Genomic DNA, 18818 nt, shown 5'->3' on the forward strand with positions numbered 1-18818 from the left:
TAGGGTGTGGGAGAGGTAGTGGTGCGCGTTGCGGTGTTGTGAGAGGGCGGTGGTTGGGTGTGCTATTGTGCAGTGGTATTGGCTGCTGACTGGTTGTGGTGAGATGGTGGGTGACTTTGTGGTGGCAGATCTGATGCTTTGGTGGTGGTTGACGAATATGGTGATTTGATGGTACAAATCGTGGTGTTGTTTTTTTCTTGGTTGTTGGATGTGGTGCAGGCGGTGGAGTATGGTGTTGGTGGCAACAATGTTGGTGTTGGTCGAGTGGATCAATAGTGTCTGTGGCCAGCAAATTGCTTGACTTGGTTGTGGTGACGATGGTAGCTGTGGTGGATTATGGTGGTTGTGATAGTCGTGGCGATTTGGTTGATTTTGTGACAAATGATTGGGCCAGTGACCTGAAAATTGTGTTTGTGACTCCCAATTGTCACTCACAATTTGGGAGTCACAGTTGGTAAAGGGGGTGGTTGTGGTGGTTATGGCGGTGGTCGTGGCGGTTTGGTTAATTTGTGACTCACAATTGGATAAGTGACTTGAAAATTGTGACTGTGACTCATAATTGGATACGTGACCTAAAAATTGTGACTGTGAATAGTAAGTGTTGGTGGTGATCACAAATTATTTGGTTAATTGTGATCATTAAAATGGTTAATTTGTGACCAATAAGTAATATGTGACCAATGAAAAAAATAAATTTTGATCGAAAAATAATGTGTGACCTAAAAAATTGTTAATCTGTGACCGATAATTTTATAATTTGTGATTGTATAAGAAGTTGTAACTTGTAATATTTGTGATTTGTGACCAATAAATAAATCGTGACTTTTAATTTTTTTATTTTTAACCAATGAATAAACTGTGACCTATAAATTTTTTGAATTTTGATCGTAAATAATTTGTGACATAAAATTTCGAATTTGTAACAAAAAAATAATAAGTGACGAATTAAATCGTTAATTTGTGACCAAATTATATAAATCCGTGACTTCAATATATTTAATTACTAAATTAATTAATTAATTAATTAATTAATTAAATGATAAATAATTTTTAATAAAAATCTGATTTTTGAAATTTAAAATTTGTTTTCTTATTTTTGAAATGTGCCATAATTAATATCTTACTTATGAAATTTTCCCATAAATTTAAGGTAGACAAAAGATCCATTATAGACAATAAATATAAGTAAGGACCGAGCTCGTGGTCCGATCCCATCAACAAGGCCTGGCCCGTAATTGAGACTAGAAGTGAAGCTCGGTACCCGAGCCCAAAAACTTACCAGTCCTATCCAAACTGAATCTCAAGTGTTGAACTCCCACATCGACAACATCTAGAATTCTTTACCAGTTTATATTGCAAACGCTGGGACGGGTGTTTCGTCCCTTCGGGGACATCCGATAAAATTGGAACGATACAGAGAAGATTAGCATGGCCCCTGCGCAAGGATGACACGCACAAATCGAGAAATGGTCCAAATTTTTTTGAGACTTCAATCCTCGAGTGAGGTTTTGTCGAGAAATTATCCATTTTTTTATTTTTTTGGTTAATTTGCAGTTTTATCTATATATTATTGAGGATTTCGATGAGCAGCTCTGATGGAATATCTGGATGTCAATTTGATGAGGTTTTTGTCAAAAAAAATCGTCTATATTGTAGGGTTTCAGTCAGAAATATTTGAAGCTATGTTTATTGTTAAGGTTTCTGCCGCGGAAAGAGGTTTTTTTTATTTTTTTTTTGCAGTTTCATCGAAATTGTTGAGGAATTTGTCAAATGCTTTAGGTGAACGTTCTGGATATCGAAATTCAGGTGCTATTTCATTCGTATTTAATTGTTATTGGATGGAATTCAAGAATCATTAGCTTTTACAATATTTTGAAATTTTCATCTCATAGGTAATTTTATGCACATACACATGCACTAATTGTATATATAAACAAGAGTTCACGTGTTATGATTGGATAATAATGTACAATGTTAGGGGTTTCTAATTCTGGAGTTTTCATGTCAGTCAATTTTTGGTGCTGAAGAAGATAGTGTTTTGAATAAATCGAAAAAGAAATTTGTAAAAATGCGAAAACCGAATGTAGAATGTATCAATCTCCTCTGCAGCCTACGGTTAATTATGTTTTAAACAAAAATGAAAATAATTTACTATTGGTATTGCCCCCCACCCCCCCCACCCCCGGGTTTTTGGTTTAACTTTTCCTTTAATTTCCTTGGAACAGGGGGTTGTTTTAGATTCATTTTGCATAATTTTAAACCAAAGCTTGAGTAAGAATATGCAAAATGTAGTGCATGTGGTGTTTGGCTTGAATGTCAAGAAGAAAGAGTTTAGAGCTATCCAACATAACATGGTTGGTTTAACTTCTAAATTTTGGTTTGACTTGTATTTGGTACTAATGGGAAGCTCGAAACTAGAGCTAATGATTTGTGATAGAAACTATGCTAGATTATTTGGTTATAATGATCAATATTCCAGCATACTAAATCATAATCCAGGAAGTTAACTTTTCAATGGAACTATCATAGGAATAACTCATGTGGAGTACGAGAAAACTAAGTTGAAACAAAGAAAACACCACAATTTAGATAAGCTTGTTATGATTGGCTAAAACCATTGGTGGGAGAGTACGAAGTGAACATGGATGGGTGTTGTAAAGGCAACCCTCAGAGTAGGGGATGGTGAGGGGCTGGCGTGGCTCAGACAGGTTGTTTGGGCACACTGCTCCTATACTCTCATTGCGCTAATGTTGAGGTGGAGCCAAGAGCACCCTTAAGTGGGGTTCAAAAATTTTGGATTGAACTTGACTCTCTTGTGGCTATTCAATTGGTGTCCACAGAGCCTAGTGAGGCTTGGAATACTCAATATGTTATTGGGGAAATCAAAACTTCATTGAAATCCATGCCAATTTTGGTGTCCAGAAGAGTGCTCCACGGTTTTGCAGCCTTCCGAAATTCATGGGTAGTTGTTTGGGCTCATATTTTTAGACCGTCTCCAAGTTCCTTATGTTAACTCATAAAATTTCTATTATCTACTTTAAATGTTATAGAAGTAATACTTACTAGTTTGAATCTTGCTTTAAATGTTCGTTACATCCTCTTGATGTATATCCTGACGTAAGGCTTTATGTCCCCTCCATGCACTACTCCTTTCTATTATTCATGGAGGGTTAGGGGATATCGTTTGGAAAGGAACCTAAAAGCTCCTGACCGAATGCTGTGGATTTTACAGAAAATTAAATAAAATAAAGTTCAACTAGATATCTCTTTTCTTAAACAATTCCTACAGGTAAATTAGATTACTAGCCATGTGTGTTTACATAGTTGCTTATATTTTTTACTTTACGTTACATTCTTGTTCTGTGCATTTTGATATAGGTGGCCATCTTAAGAGAGATGAATTAATTTGGGATTTTGAAAGACATAATTGAGTTGGATTAAGGAGGTGGCAAAGATGTGTTGATTGAATCATTGAATGCAATAGGGTGTTAAAAGGCAAGGGGTTAAAGCAGGATGATAAGCCATTTGCCTTTGCATTTCAAATGGAGCTAATATTTTAGATGGACAATCCCAGTGATAAAGACTGGCATGTTTTTATGAAAATCGTTCAGAGAGATCAATTTGATGATGAAAAGACTAGTCAGCTGATATATACGATGCAGCACACTATGTCAAACCGAGAATATAGAGAAGGACAAGAGGAGAGACGAAGATGAAGAAACAAAGAGAATTTGAGAGGAGAATGGGGAAGAACTAGAGGAGAAAATTTCAGGATGTTGTATTTAATATTCAATCATGCATTTTACAATGAACTCGATTACTTAGCCATAGTTTGATGGCCATTATTTGGCAAAAACTCTGTTTTAAATTGTAAGTTTTTGGAGAATGCGTGTTTAAAAAGTAGGAAAAATTTTTGGGTTTATGTGCAAAATATTTTATTGTGTGAATATATTATTAAAAACGAGTATGTAAAATAAAGAGTTTTGAAACAATGGTTGTCAAACAAGAGCTCAATGTTGAAATCAAACAAGGAAAATCACTAAACTAACAAAAATGAAACTTCAGGAAATGGATTCATCCTGAAATGAGTCTTTAACTTTGGAAGTGTTTTTTTTTTTTTTTAAATTTCCATCAATATACCTTCTATTAAAATTGAAGATTAAGACATTCATTCATAAGTATACCGTCATAATTTACTTTGCTTATTTTGGTTAAATAAAAAGGTTGAAGTTGGTCGAGGTAATTTCTTCTTGTGCTCAATATTTCTCTGATCAGTCTTTGTAAGGTTAAATAAAAGTGTTACAGTATGCATGTGTTATTTTAGGAGAAGTTTGAGGCTTACCTGGATTTGAACCTTGGACTTAGTAGTCTTTAGGAAAAAATGGAGAAGTTGGAAGCATGTAATGAAGGTTTGCTTCAATCTAAGGTTTAATTTGGAAACCACCTTATTCACAGACAGAGTGTTTTTTGTATTTAATCGATGAACCTTGTGATCTTTTGGAGCACTAAGCTAGCAAAACTAAAAATCAATTATTTTACTCTACAATAACAACATTTGATATGCCCACAAATATCTCTTATAGGTTCATGTTGTAACTCTTATGTGCTCAAAGTAAAGAAACTAATCAAAAGAGTAAACTCTGCACCACATGGAAGAGATGTTTTGAAGCAGATATTGAACAGGAGAAGGTGATCTTTTTGTATTTGGGACAATGGTAATATAACTTCATACATAGCATACTTATATATCAATTTTCGTATGATTATTGTTATCCTCAGAGTGAGAATACCTCGAATCCTAACTTGGCCGTTTGTTTGAGCCCCATTTTGTGGAAAGAATGAATTTTGAATAATTTATTGATGGAAAATGTGTGGATAAAAAATAAGGAAAATTTTTGAATTTGCGTATAATATTATTTTATTGAAGAATGTGTGGTTGAAATGATATCAAAATACTGTTGAAAAATGCATTTTTTCAAAAGAATGGGGCTCAAACAAGGGCTTAATTATTTTTGTAAAAAACTTGGGTTTAATAATATGATTTCCACAGTTTCTTCTTAAGCACGCTTGTATTTAATTTGACTTAAGTTGCAATGGGTAAAAATGACGAGAAAACTTTCTTTGTTGGACTGAAAGTTGATTCTTTTGTGGATTGAAATATATCTTGACTTCTATAATCTTCATTCAGTTTTTGGATGAACCATGTTTCGTCAGATCTCTAAAGCATGCCAGAAGATTGTTTTCGGATGAAAAAATTTGTTTTTGTTACCTTTGAACTTGTATATGTAGCGGGTGCTATTATCTTTGCTATCAATGTACTGGACAATAGGGTTCAGAACTTCAATGGAATGCTTCTTGCTTGAAAGTTAGCTTCTCAGTCTTGATTTTGAGTAATTGGGTTATTTTGATCTAATTTGATGTGTATTTCTAGCTTCCAAGTGATACTATTGGGTGGCTCCAGGTGTCTTTTGATATGTGTTTTGGCTACTTATTGCTGCAATGGAAGGTGTCACAAATGCAGACCTGTTGAGATGCTAGCCCGTTAGAACAGCTGGAAACTCTTATGTGACATGATCATGAAAAATTGAGTGATTTTATTCCTGATGTTTATGCTGGAATGAAAATAAATATGCAGATTTGCCAACTTGTCCTGCGGCTAGACTAAGGTCTTATGATTCTTATGGTCGCTTCCAGATATTGGAATTACTAGCACTGGTTTGTGTGAATATTGGTTTATCCTGTAATACCGTACTTGTTTATTTCGATATGTGCACATAAATTTCTGTAAATGTTTATTATGTTAATGTAAGTCTTTTGTTTTGTTGATAGATGATTTTAGTGCTAAAATTTGTTTCCTTATATAGAGAACACAATCGTCTCCTATACTCCTGACTTGAGCATATAACTGCATATAGATATTTGTCTTATTTGATCTACGTTATCGTCTTGAATGAGAATGACTTCTATTTATTATGGATCTATTAGCATCAAAGGCTTGATTTTATTATATAACTGACCTTTGGTTCTAGAAGTAGGTGCATCCCTGAATTTGGATAAGCTTTGTTCCTTCTTCAACATTCATGAAGAGAAATTTATTTAAAATGCAATTTCACGTCGAGTACCCTTAAGAGTTTAATTTTAGAGTTTGCGTACACCACTCAGTTTATCTTGGTTCCTCTGTACCAGTTAAGGACCGAATGGGAACCTTACAATCATGTTTGTCTATCTTTATGAAGCTCCGTTGCCTCTGAATGGAGGTTTCCATTTAGAGCAGCCCCCGTCCCTGGAACTACACATGCCCACATGTAGTTATTGTATGTAGTTTCATATGCGATCTATCAATATTATTACAAACGAATTATTTCTGTCCCATAGTCTGCTTAACTAACATTAAGCTGTGAATGAATTATTTGTGTACCTTAGTCTGCTTTAGAAGGGGGGTTGATATCACGGCCGTGACGGCAGCCAGCTGGGAAATTATGGGATTACTACTGGACTGGATGTGGACTGTTACTTCTAGAAAATGTTACGAAAGTGACTAGGCATCCTGGCAGGGATAGAAGTCCCCACAATCGGCTTTTGGCCGGTTTAGGGGTCCTGCTTTAGCCCACTCTGTTTGACAAATTCACTGTATTCATGCATAATTTTGCTGTGATCTGCAGCGTTCATGGATCTTTAATGCTTTAACTTCCATTGTTGCTTTAAAGTCTTCTCTGGTGTGAGCCTTTACTCCTGGGGGTCGTGCCATTCCCATTGTGAGGGAAAAGACTTTCCACGGACCTCTTAGGACCCGAAATACAATTGACCTTGTTTAGGACATGATCGAGAAAGTCAATTGTGTTTTGGGATGACGTATCTGATATTGAATTATACGAGTCTAGTTACTTTCTAGGGCCTAAGTGAAGCATGTGTGTGTTCCATTGACGTGTCTAAATTGGACAACACGCAAAGGTCCCCGCAATCATTGTAGATTGTCTCGTACTCGTTTTAGCATTGTGGAATGTGCTTGACAATCTTCTAGATGTATTAAAGTGTTAATGTTGTTGAAATGGTTAATGTTCTATATGAAATTCTTCTTCCCAAAAGATTTCATGGAAAAAGAGCGATAGTGTTGAATAAAGCAGACCGTGGTATCAACTGTCTATTGTGTTTATCAAATTTCTATGAAGATGGTGCAAAATATCTATTAATATATTTTATTATTATTATTATTATTTACTCTTTGTTTGTGGGGAAGTTGGAAGAATACAGTTAAAAAGTGAGGGTTAGATCTCTACTCTCTTAAAATAAAATTTGAAAATGTCAACTGATCAGATGGACGGTCCCAATTTTTGATTTGGTGTCGGGGTATTTGGTTGGCCAATAACACGAGGCCACGTGTGACTAAGATCGTTGGGTTCACGTGTGCTTCATCTAAATGGGTCCCATTAGTGAGTTGCTAAGCCGAGCCGACTGGAGAATGACGATAGTGAAGCCAACAATCCACGTCCCAGTAGCAGGAATAACGCGGGTATAGAACGGAGGCATTTATTGTTGGATTTTGACATTCATCTGCGAATGGACCACTGCCATCAGTGGGCCTTGGGCCGATTACTGTATAGCCCAATCGTCAAATTTTAGAATTACCATATTATTTGGAAAATTCCCCAAAGTTTAAAAACCAAAGTACCTACTAATTTCATTGGTGTCCATCTTTAAGAAACTCGACAAACTAGTCTTGTGACTTAGAGAATATAAAGAATGGGTGTTGACCTTGTAAAGGGCTTTGTAGTGGCTAGACCTAGGGTGATTTAATTGAATAATTTAATCGAATTACTTTAATTCATAGTCACTTTCAACCTTATATTACACGTTTTTCATCTTACAAACCTTTCTTGAGGCTTCGCACGTAGAGCTATAGTCTAAATTGGATACCATTAGGCATTATATCAGGATCCTGTTTGATTTTCATTTTTTTTCAAAATGTATCTCTCTCTCTCTCTCTCTTCTTTACAATCACACATTTTTCATTAAAATAATATTACACGTAAATAAAAAATATTTCATCCACACATTCTTCATTAATCTACTATTCTAAAATTCATTTTTCCTTAAAAATGGGTGTCAAACGCCCTCTAGATATTGGATATTATTTGGTGACATTTGCACTAGATTAAAAAAGTATTGAAATATATATTTGTTAATATATTTTATTAATTATATTTCTACTAGATATTGAAAAAATAATTCATATTGTCAACTCATGATTGTTCTTAAAAAATGTATTTTGGATAGAATTGAACTCGAATTGGAATCAATGGTTCTGGTTGGGATTTGGTTTCAATAATTATGTGGATCCAAATGATTTAGTTTATGAAATACCTGAAGTATAATGAGTTGTTCCTAATATTGAAATACTTGAACCAATTCATCCAATGCTCAGAACCAAGAAAAAAAAGTAGAAGGGTCTAACTAAATGTTATGCTCTAGTTGACTGGCAAATGAATAATTTTTTCAACACAATATAATATTACTTGCATACTTCTATGCGACTTTAATTCTTCAAAAAAAAAAAAAAAAAAAAACTAGTAGCTGCATTGGGGATTTATATATATCGACCACCGAGCTTAATCCAATTTTTTTTTTTTCTGAAAAAGAAAAACTAATATATTACTAATAATCAACTGACAAAACTCTATTGTGCTAAAATAAAAAGAAATATAAATCAATATAGTACATGCGGACAAATCATTTCCTTCGTCTCTTCTTCCAACCAGTCTTATTATGGAAAAAGATATATGTACCGAAGGGGGTTATCGAACCGTGTCCCTCCTCTCACAAAACACGCGGGCCCCACGTGTATTTGAAAAATCCGAGCTGTGGTCTCCACCCCATATTGTGAGTAGTATATAAAAGATTAGGTAAAATTTTTAGATACATGTAGCATGATCCTCTTATTAGTCATCAGCTTTTCTACCTTTTTTAAGTTCAAGTGGGCGAGCTATATATCCATCCAATAAAGTAATCTATACAAAATGTCAAGATATAGTAATTTGTGCGAAAAAAAGTAATTTATTTTGAAAGTTGCTTAATTTATTGTCAAACAAGTAATTCATAATCCAACTTATAAAAAATTGTTTATTTAAATTAAGTAAATTTTTTAAGCTCAGAGTGGCATAAAAGAAGTAAAACTGCTATGGGAACCCATTCAAATTAGCTGTAGTGATGGGATGCATGTGATGAAATCTCAGAAACCAGATGCCCTATCGCGTTTTGTGTTTTTATGTGTGTGTGAGAGTAAAGACTATGCTACACGTACCAAATTTTTTTACGTAATCTTTTACCTATTATTCACAATAAGAGGTGGGGGCCAAGGTTTGACATTATTTAATACACACGGGGCCCACGTGTTATGTGAGAGGGGGGACAAGGTTCGATAGTCCCCCCTCTGTACATACATTTTTTTTCCGTGAGAGTAAATAAAGATTGGGGGAAAAAACATACTGGAGAAAATGGATGAGAAGTGAAAGAATAAATTGTTGGAAGAATTTTGTGAATAGTGACGCCGAAATAAGTATAATGATGGTGACAAAGCCGAGGCAAGAGTTGGACTCTTTGTCCTTAAGTCGAATTTGCCCCGCAACGGTGTCTACGGATTTCGGCAATCGACTCCCAAAATACAACGGCTACACTTGTGTTTGTAGCACTCCAAAACACAAGTACAACGAACCAAATGTAGGCTTATGTACTCCACAGATGAAATGAAAGAAAATCAAAATAAATGAAATGATTTTGATTTTGGATAGAAGAGAGGATGAGAGACGTTTTTGCATATCAAACTGTGAGGAATAGGACACCCAAAGGGTCCTATTTATAGACCATGAAGGGGTGTGGACGAAATAGTTGAGGCCAAACCATGCACCCTTTCCAAACAATGCACCTTTATGAAAAGGTGTCTATTCACTAATGCCAAACCATGCACCCTTTCCAAACAATACACCCAGGTCGATCCCCGTTTGTGCGCCCCAAAGCGGCGAAGTGGCAAACAATTTTGCCTAAACGGATCGAGTCGAGCTTTTGAGTATTTGGCCGAATTCGATACGAACTTTAATCGATTTTCAATTCTCAATTTATTTAACCAATATCCAACATAAATCAATCCTAGGAGCAAGTTGCATCTTCTCTTCTGAATCTTTTTTCTTGTCTCCCAACAAACATCCTTTTTAACTCCAAAACTCCCCTCTACGTACGCATGCGCACTCACACATTCATCCTAAGAAAATATATCTGTAGATCTTGATTATAGTGACGGATCTAGGAATTCGAGTGAGTTAGGGCGAATTCGAGCTAGAGTGCAGCCGCTCAATATATGAGGAAAAAAATACGGCGAAGCCACCACGGGTGGTCATTATGGCTCGTCGGTGCTGGCTCTACCCCAATCTTGAGAGATTTTCGGTTTTATTTACACCCCTACAAATCCAAGCCAATAATTGCCATTTATACATAAGTGTCAAACTTGACTCCAGTAAATATCATGCAGATTTGAACTCGTTATGCTACGAGGGCTGTTAAAAATATTGGAGACGTTGAAATATCATTTTTTTACAAAAACACAACAAATCATTGCCCTATGCCTCTTTTATGCTTGTGAAAATCAAAAAGTTAAAGTTCTTGAGCACAAAAATGATTATGATTAAAAGTTAAAACTATGATTAACAGAAATCTTTTAGTAAAGTAACTGATCAAAAATGCTTAATTTGCAGTTTTCTGAAACTTTACAGAGCGCATGAAATGGTTTGAGACTTGAGTAGCAAAAAGGAGGTCAGAACTTCGTTTTTCCCACTTAATAAACTTACATTTAATTAATTATTTTCACAAACCAACTTATACTAAATTAAACTTCAAAATGGCTTCATGCTTGAAGAACAAACACTTCTTACAGCCCCACCAAACTGACTAAAAACCTTATCTTTTCAAAACCATTTGCATCTCTTGTCAACTTTCAAAACAAAAAAACAGAATATTGAATTACCTTATTCATTCATTCATTTGTACTTATTTAATTATAAGTATTTCTCAGTATTTGCTGTATGCATTGAAGTATATTTATTTATAAAACCCTCTTCCCATTTTCTTCATATAAGCCAGATCTTCCAACCACCAATTTTACAAAGAATTCAACAACTTTGGCCCTTCATAGCAGCTCATGGTATGGTATGTATGTCCAAAGCTCGTCATCGATAACTATCTATAATAATAAATGTTTTGGTTTTTGATTCATTTAATATTAAATGGTTTTTGGACTTTTATCTTAGCTTTTTTTCAGTTACATAATAATCTGCTTTGGACAAAATTAGTAGCTAAAACTGACGTCGGCAATGCCTGTTTTTCTTGAAGATTTCAGTTTCTCATTAAGTAGTGTTTACATTTTTTTTTCCTTCTCTACTTATCAATATTCTCAAGTTCAAAGCCTTCTTGCAGCATCTTGGTTCTGATTTCCGATCGGTATGCCTCCGTGTTTTAATTTTTTCCCCTCTTCATTTTAATACATGAGATTGGAGTTCTGCATTTTGTTTAGTACTGGATATGGAATTAATGAGAGGAAAAAATGATATAGATTGTGGTTTTTCAGGTTTGTGCACAAAAATCAAATGGATAGTTTTGAATGGGATAATTTTACAGACACTTCCTCTTCATGGAGAAATCAGCATCAGGATATTCAAGAAAACTTGATAATTTCCGAGTCGAATGGTTGTCTTTCAAACTATTTTTTAAGTCCAATTCAACCGCTCCAAAAAATTGAGATGATTCAGCAGTTGGGTTCTTCAAACTGGAATATGTCGACAATGACTCCAAAATCGACAAGCTGTGGAGTCGCCATTAATGGCCATATGAGTTCTTCCGCTGAAGTTAATAGGCCTAATTCTACAATGATTAATCAACAAAATTGCCTCAGTGCTGAATTCGGCCTGGAAAATCGACAAGTTTTTGGTGGTCTTCAAGAAATCAAGGCTGGAATTTCGAATCCGGGCTCTCTAGAATCCATTGATTGCTTGTTATCAACAACCAACAGCAAACCAGACACATCAGTTGAAGATGATGGGATTTCCATGCTTTTCTCTGATAGCAAAGATTTGTGGAATCCAAATTCAAGCGCCCTCATCAAATCGGACGGCACATCTGCATCCACTGTAAAACATTACACCAATAGAACAGTATCACGAGCTTCGACTGATGAATATGTCATTCAATCCAGTTTTTCAGGTGCTAATAATAAGCCTAATCCCAACAAGAGAAGCAGATCAGAAAGTCAACTAATCAAACCAAATGGATTACAGTACCAAAATCTTGATTTTCATCAGTCAAATCATTCGTCTAATCCTCAGAAATCTAAGAAGCCCAGATCAGATTATTATTCAAATTCGTCAAACATAAACTTCCAGCAGCCTACCTTATCTGCATCCTCCATGGATGAACCCGATTCAGAAGCCATCGCTCAAATGAAAGAGATGATTTATCAGGCTGCTGCCTTCAGGCCGGTGAATTTTGGTGTTGAGGCGGTCGAGAAGCCCAAAAGAAAGAACGTAAAAATATCAACTGATCCACAAACCGTCGCTGCAAGACAAAGGAGGGAAAGAATAAGTGAAAGAATTAGGGTTTTGCAGGGACTAGTCCCAGGAGGAAGCAAAATGGACACTGCATCAATGCTTGATGAAGCTGCAAATTATCTCAAGTTCCTAAGATCACAAGTTAAAGCACTTGAAGGATTAGGCCAGAAGATTGACACTACTGTCAATTTCTCTACAATTACTAATCCTGTTTTCTACACATTCAACCCTCCATTTGCCATGCAAAATCAGCTATCTCTGCAGAACCCTAACCCAATCTACCAATCAAAAAGTTGAGATTTTCTGATTTTTTTTTTTCCTTCGTGATCTAGATATCATGTTCTGATGTTAATCAACCATGTATTTTTCCCAAAATCTAATCTTTGTAATCATAGTAATCATCATTAACTCATTATGATGTAACTTTGAAAATCATTAATCTTTACTGCCTCAAACTTCAAGATTCATATCATGATGAAGCCATGATTAATGGCTTATTTCTGTGATCAGATTTTCACTTATATTTTGCATCTTTTAATTATTATCGTCATCATTACACCTGCAATGCAGGAACTCAAAAGGGGCACAGATTTATTCCACCACCAGCTTCTTTAATTTAATTGCCTAATTAGCCTCTTTTTCATTGATCAGAGAAGCACCAATAACAAAATGTCAATTTTCAGAAAAGAGTATTATTTGGTGTGCCTTGGTATTTTTGTCTGGCATGAGGACCAGTTTCGTCGTCTATTGTTGTCAAACAAGACATACATGTTTATACTATCCATTATATCACTACTAAAAAACAACTTTTTACCTACGAAAAATTACCAACGAATTGCATCCGTTGATAATTAAAAACAGATTATCCATTGGTAAAAGTTACTCACTTTTAGCTACGATAATCACCAACGAATTTTTCGTTGGTAAAGATGATAGCTCTTTACCAACGGATATTTCGTGCCTTATGTAACCATTTAACATTTGGTTCTTTCACCAACGAAATATTCATAGGTGACGTACAGAATATTACCAACGGATGCAATCCATTGGTAAAAGTAATTCAGTTTCAACTACGATAATCAGTAACGGATTTTTCATTGGTAACAATGATATGTCTTTACCAACGGATATTCCGTCCCTCATGTAATTATTTAACATTTGGACATTTCACCTAAAAATATCCCGTTGGTAATTAGAAACGAATTATCCATTGGTAAAAGTAATTCAATTATCCCACATCGAAAGTTCACAACAAAGTTTTCGAAATTGTCCTCTATAAATTAATTTGTGGTCCAATAAGTGGTTAAAAAATATTTTGGCCTTTCAATTCGGTTGCCTAAAAGTTAAAAAAAAAATTAGAATTATTAAATAAATAGTAATAACAATAATAAATGAATAAATAAATTTTTTTTAACCATGCCTCACACCTATGCGACTATTTACAACATTGATTTTTACTAATTGTAATGATAGACATTTACCAACGAAAAGTCAGTTGGTATTGGTTAAAATTTTTACCAACGGAAATTTCATTGGTAAAAGATTCATACTTTACCAACGAAAAATTCGTTAGTAAAATGTTTACTCTTTACCTACGGTCGACCCTTAAATTAGCAATGGATTTGCGTTTCCAAATATTCCGTTCATAAAGAGTAATAGCAACGTATATCAAGGTTTTAAAAATGAAAAATTCGTGCCTGAAACCATATTTTTTAAGTAATGTATATAGAGACGTGAAGATTATGAATATTTTGAACATCGAAAGCGAGTCAGAGCTACGTCCTCTTTCCGCTGCAAAATTTCAGTACAATAAAGAATGAAACGATTATAATCTAGTTTGAATTAAGTAATTATATCACATATCATAGGGCTGAAAAGTGATGACCACTTTTAGATTGTTTAATCTGGATAATTTATTTGTTAATTAGCTAGTTAATTAAATTTCTTGGAGATCTTAATAGAATAATTAATTATAATTATCTAAATTAGTTGAATAATCAATGCAGTAAACATTCTCTTAATAGTAGTGCAAATTAGTCAGTGGTCCTGTCTCCTTGATTCAATCCAGGCGTGGTCCTTGAAATTCACCCATAAACCTTATTGCTAATGCTAAGCACATCATTCTTCTTTTTTGGCCGTTGTCTTCCCTTCCCCATTCACCCACAATAAAAAAATAAAAAAAAAACAAGGCTACCTGTACTCGTGCACACTTATATGTTTTTAGAGAAAATTTATTTGTACAGAAATGGATCTCACAGAGACATTACAGAAGTCTCATATGGAGGTGGGTTCTATGTAAATAAAATAGTGCCAAAAAAAAAAAACAAAAAACCTCACCGACCTATGCTATGTCTCTTGTTTGGAAGGGTTAAAGAACCCCTACTTACGAAGAGAATAGAGATAACAAAATGTCTCGTCTTTCATGGTCCCACTCCAAATGGAATAAAATAGGAATTGAGGATATTTCAATAGTCAATTTTTACGTGACAACAAAATCAATTTACCATAGGTAGAAAGAAATTTCGGCAAGTAACAATAATTTGAACGACTCAAGGTAAGAGTTAAGGGAATATAAAGAGACCGACTAACTTTTTTCAATACGATAAGCCGATATGTCATATTCTTGAAACTTAAAGTAGGTGGTGTATAAAATATAGACGTGACCATCAATTGTGTCAATTCCATTTCATGACCTAATTCATTCGAACTAACCTTCTCAATCACTCGTAAACATTGCCAATTTCTAAATTTCTTTCTATTCTCCTAAATCCCATTAGAAAATTTCGAATTTGTTGTTAATTATTTTTCGTTTTTAACGTTTTCTCTAACTATGAGATGACTCGTTTATTTGGTCTTTTCTTCAAAGAAACAAAATTGCAACCGAATTGATCAATTGCGTGTTTATAAAATCAATATGTGCCTTCATAAGAATATGATTTTCTACTTGAAAGATATTGGAAATTGTCAGGTTGTAGCTAGTTCAATATATGGTTAGCTAAACGATGTCGTCATTTGGCAACTTGCCTTGGTTGCATAGAGTCTTACAGTATCTCCAAAAGGCTCTCTATTTTTAATAAATATATTCTATCATTTAGAGAGTATCTATAAATAAATTTAGAAAGTTAAAATTTTGAAATATTCCAATAGACCATTTATATTTAACACTTAATTTTACTACTCCTAAAAAATATTTATTGTCTTTCTCTATTTTTTATTTTAACTAGATTTTCTTGATATTATTTTAATATTTTCTTATATTAAAACTTGATATTATTTTAATATTTTCTTATATTAAAAATTGAAACACTTTTATGACATTTAGTTATAGAGATACCTAAATTAAAACGTTAATTTAAAGAGTATTTTAAAACATAATTTTAAAGGTTAACTATTTAAAATGGAGAGTATCTCATATATAAAGAATCTCTAGGAAATGCTTTTAGTTTTTTTTTGGGACTATAGGAAATTGACTATGAATTTTCTTTCTAATTTTACAAATTGAAATGAATTTAGGTTTTAAACAATGTTTACTTTTAAGTGATTTAAATAATAATCCTTAAACAACCTTGGAAAATGATTCTTAGTAGAAATTGAAACAAAATTAGGACACTACCGACGAAAAAAAACATGAATGATTGTGATGTTTCTAGATAAGGTGGTTTGTTTTAGCATTTTTGACTCTTTGCTTGGTCACATCCTTGAGTGTTCGAACGTATTTTAATTTTTTTGTTTCTCAATTTTTTGCGTTGAATTGGTCATTCAATTCTTACTACACTTATAAAGACACTAATAGCGAAGTCAAAATGACTATATATTACAACTCAAAAGGTCTCAAACCATCCAACGAGCCCAAAACATCAATCTCCTTCTGCAAGATAAATATAAACCTAAGATGGTCCATTACAAAAAATAAAAAAAAATAATAAAATTCAATCTTACTTTGAATCCATTAGAATCATCCAACTCTATTGCTTGGTCTTTGATAATCAGTAATGCATTCTTCTTCTTTTCATTTAGTTGACCATTCAATAGACAAAAAAATTATTCAAACTGATATGTGTTCACCAATACTCGTTATTGTTAGGTCTGGCCGGAGAACATTCCTGGGTGTGTGAAATATTGTGTTGATTGTATCATTTTTCACTTGATGAAATTCTCTCTTTTATGTGAATTTTTTTTCCCTCGTTTGGCTCTTGTTTTTGTTATTATTATTTTTTTAAATATTCTATTTTTATTTCTTTACTCTTCTTGATATCTCGGAGGTGAATCAATTTCATACTTGACAAATCAATATTTTATTCACCCTCGTCGATGTTGTCTCATATACTATTATGGATGAATAAAAGTTTTGTACATAAATCTAAAAACTAACTAATAATTAAAGGCAATTTTGATGAAAAATTTAATTAAAGGAAAAATTACAAGAACTTGACTTTTTTCTTTTCCCACGCTAGATTAAAGCATCTTAGCCCCATTTGGCGCTCATTCCATTACATTTTATTTCTCTCTCCTATTCTCAACTACACAATCTTACATAAAATAATATTACACGTAAATCAAAAAAATTTCCTTCCTTTTCAACCATTCATTTTTAAAAAAAAATACTATTCCATTCATTTTTATTTCAAAAAAATGGGGGTCAAATGGGGCTTAAGAAACGACCAGTAATTGAGTAAAGAGATTATTCAACTTTTCAACGAGCTGACTCAGTTTGATGATCTGACTTTTGAGTACGTAAACTTACACGACGATTTTACGAAGCAAATTCGCTGAAAACATGGTGGCATCAGTTGTTCATTTTTTTAGCCACTCCACTCTGCTAGGGTGTATAGGGTACAATTTTGTATGAGACTCCAAGTATGGCCACTTGGCAGCCACACAACAAGCGAATCTCATCCTGTACTCCATATCATTCTATCCATGTGACAATTTGGCCATGTTAGAATTGAATGAAAAATATTAAATAGAAGTCTCTTCATATGTTGTAACTCAAGTCCCTTCATGTTTTTAACTCATTTATCAATGAATGGTTTAACTCTTTGATTAAAGAGCTAGCTTTTCTTCCATTGGTATAAATAGGAGTCTCTCTAGGTTGGAAAATCACAAGTGAAATGCAAGTTTCTTCCTCTAAGCAACAATTTTCTTTCTCATTTTCAAGTTCTTCTTTATGCTTATAATTTCTTTGTGAGATAGAATATATCACAGCTAGTTCACAAGCGGTTAACATAGTGCAGCGTGAACCAACAACCGATTGTATCCTGGGAATCGAACACCGATCAAAACTTCTTGCACTCCGGTGAGGCGGCGAATTCGATTTAAGGAAACTGTGAATACACAGGCCTTCGGTTTGATTTGATTTTCTAAAATTTACCTACAGACCGAACTCCAATGATAGATTGAATCCATGTATTGGGCCCAAACCCATATGGAAGGCCGAGCACTAATGGACGAGGTGAGGCAAGTAGGGGCTCTGTAGATGATCCTCTACGAAGAATCTACAATTAATGATTAATGTTCACTGCAACAGCAAACCTACCAAGTCAAAAAGTCAGTCTAAAGCCCTATACATCAGGGGTAGGGTGGCAAAAAGGGTTATAACATCAAAGGCATTTGATTGATTGACGCTAATGATAAGAGGCCTCGGTCATTTAGATGAGGCCGCGTGTGTCTTTTCATCCAACGGCTCTTACTCGTATCCTTTTACTATAAAAGATCACACTTTTTTGCCATTCACAAATAATGCGAGTTTAGACTCTCAATTTATAATTTTTCATTCTCTACATTTCTTACATACTCTTCCAAAGTCAAACCCCTTTTTACATAAGTGGCCTCACGTCCCAAACCCAAATACTTCATCAACTAATTTGATTGTTGAAGTGCATGCGACAACCGTCCCCATTGTCGGAATAGGTCATATATGGCTAACGATTTGTCGTAGTGTGCAGAAGCAAGCTTATGTGGATGTAAGAGACGTTAGGATATATTGGTCACGTTGCTCCTACGAAAAACGAGATCAACAATTTTAATTTTATTTCCCATCTAATTTTTAGGAAGTGTATTTTAGTTTTGAATTTTTTTAAAGGATCAAATTTTTGTTCTAATAAAAAAATCTATACTTTCCTTGAGAAATCATCAATCAATGAGAGAAAATATTTATTTCCTCCCTTTGTGGTGTTAGAGTCAGTCCCCACAAATCAGAATATATACATTCAAGTGTGATTGTGTTTTATA

The 18818-nt window shown here is 34.1% G+C and overlaps 2 protein-coding genes across 7 annotated transcripts; both read left to right on the top strand.

The window, feature by feature from the left end:
- Positions 1-1320: 1320 nt before the first annotated feature.
- Positions 1321-5828, top strand: LOC111367289. Of its 5 annotated transcripts, none has more exons than XR_002697782.1 (3): positions 1321-1806; positions 4584-4715; positions 5432-5828. XR_002697782.1 is itself a non-coding variant. In XM_022988086.1 (3 exons), the coding sequence occupies exons 1-3, from the start codon at positions 1596-1598 to the stop codon at positions 5544-5546; spliced, it is 432 nt and encodes a 143-aa protein (XP_022843854.1). In that variant the 5' UTR covers positions 1321-1595; the 3' UTR covers positions 5547-5828. The 5 variants fall into 5 exon arrangements, 1 of the variants encoding a protein (XP_022843854.1); XM_022988086.1 differs by having other exon boundaries at positions 4584-4689; XR_002697781.1 differs by lacking the exon at positions 4584-4715.
- A 5268-nt stretch (positions 5829-11096) lies between these two features.
- LOC111367290 (transcription factor bHLH87) lies at positions 11097-13042 on the top strand. 2 transcript variants are annotated; one of them, XM_022988087.1, is made up of 2 exons: positions 11097-11193; positions 11612-13042. In XM_022988087.1, exons 1-2 carry the CDS (start codon positions 11186-11188, stop codon positions 12882-12884), a joined length of 1281 nt encoding a protein of 426 aa, XP_022843855.1. In that variant the 5' UTR covers positions 11097-11185; the 3' UTR covers positions 12885-13042. The 2 variants fall into 2 exon arrangements, with proteins under 2 accessions (XP_022843855.1, XP_022843857.1); XM_022988089.1 differs by lacking the exon at positions 11097-11193 and adding an exon at positions 11203-11484.
- The last annotated feature ends 5776 nt before the right edge of the window (positions 13043-18818 follow it).

Source organism: Olea europaea, chromosome 18, assembly GCF_002742605.1.
Source record: "Olea europaea var. sylvestris chromosome 18, O_europaea_v1, whole genome shotgun sequence".
In the NCBI taxonomy this organism is placed as follows: domain Eukaryota; kingdom Viridiplantae; phylum Streptophyta; class Magnoliopsida; order Lamiales; family Oleaceae; genus Olea; species Olea europaea.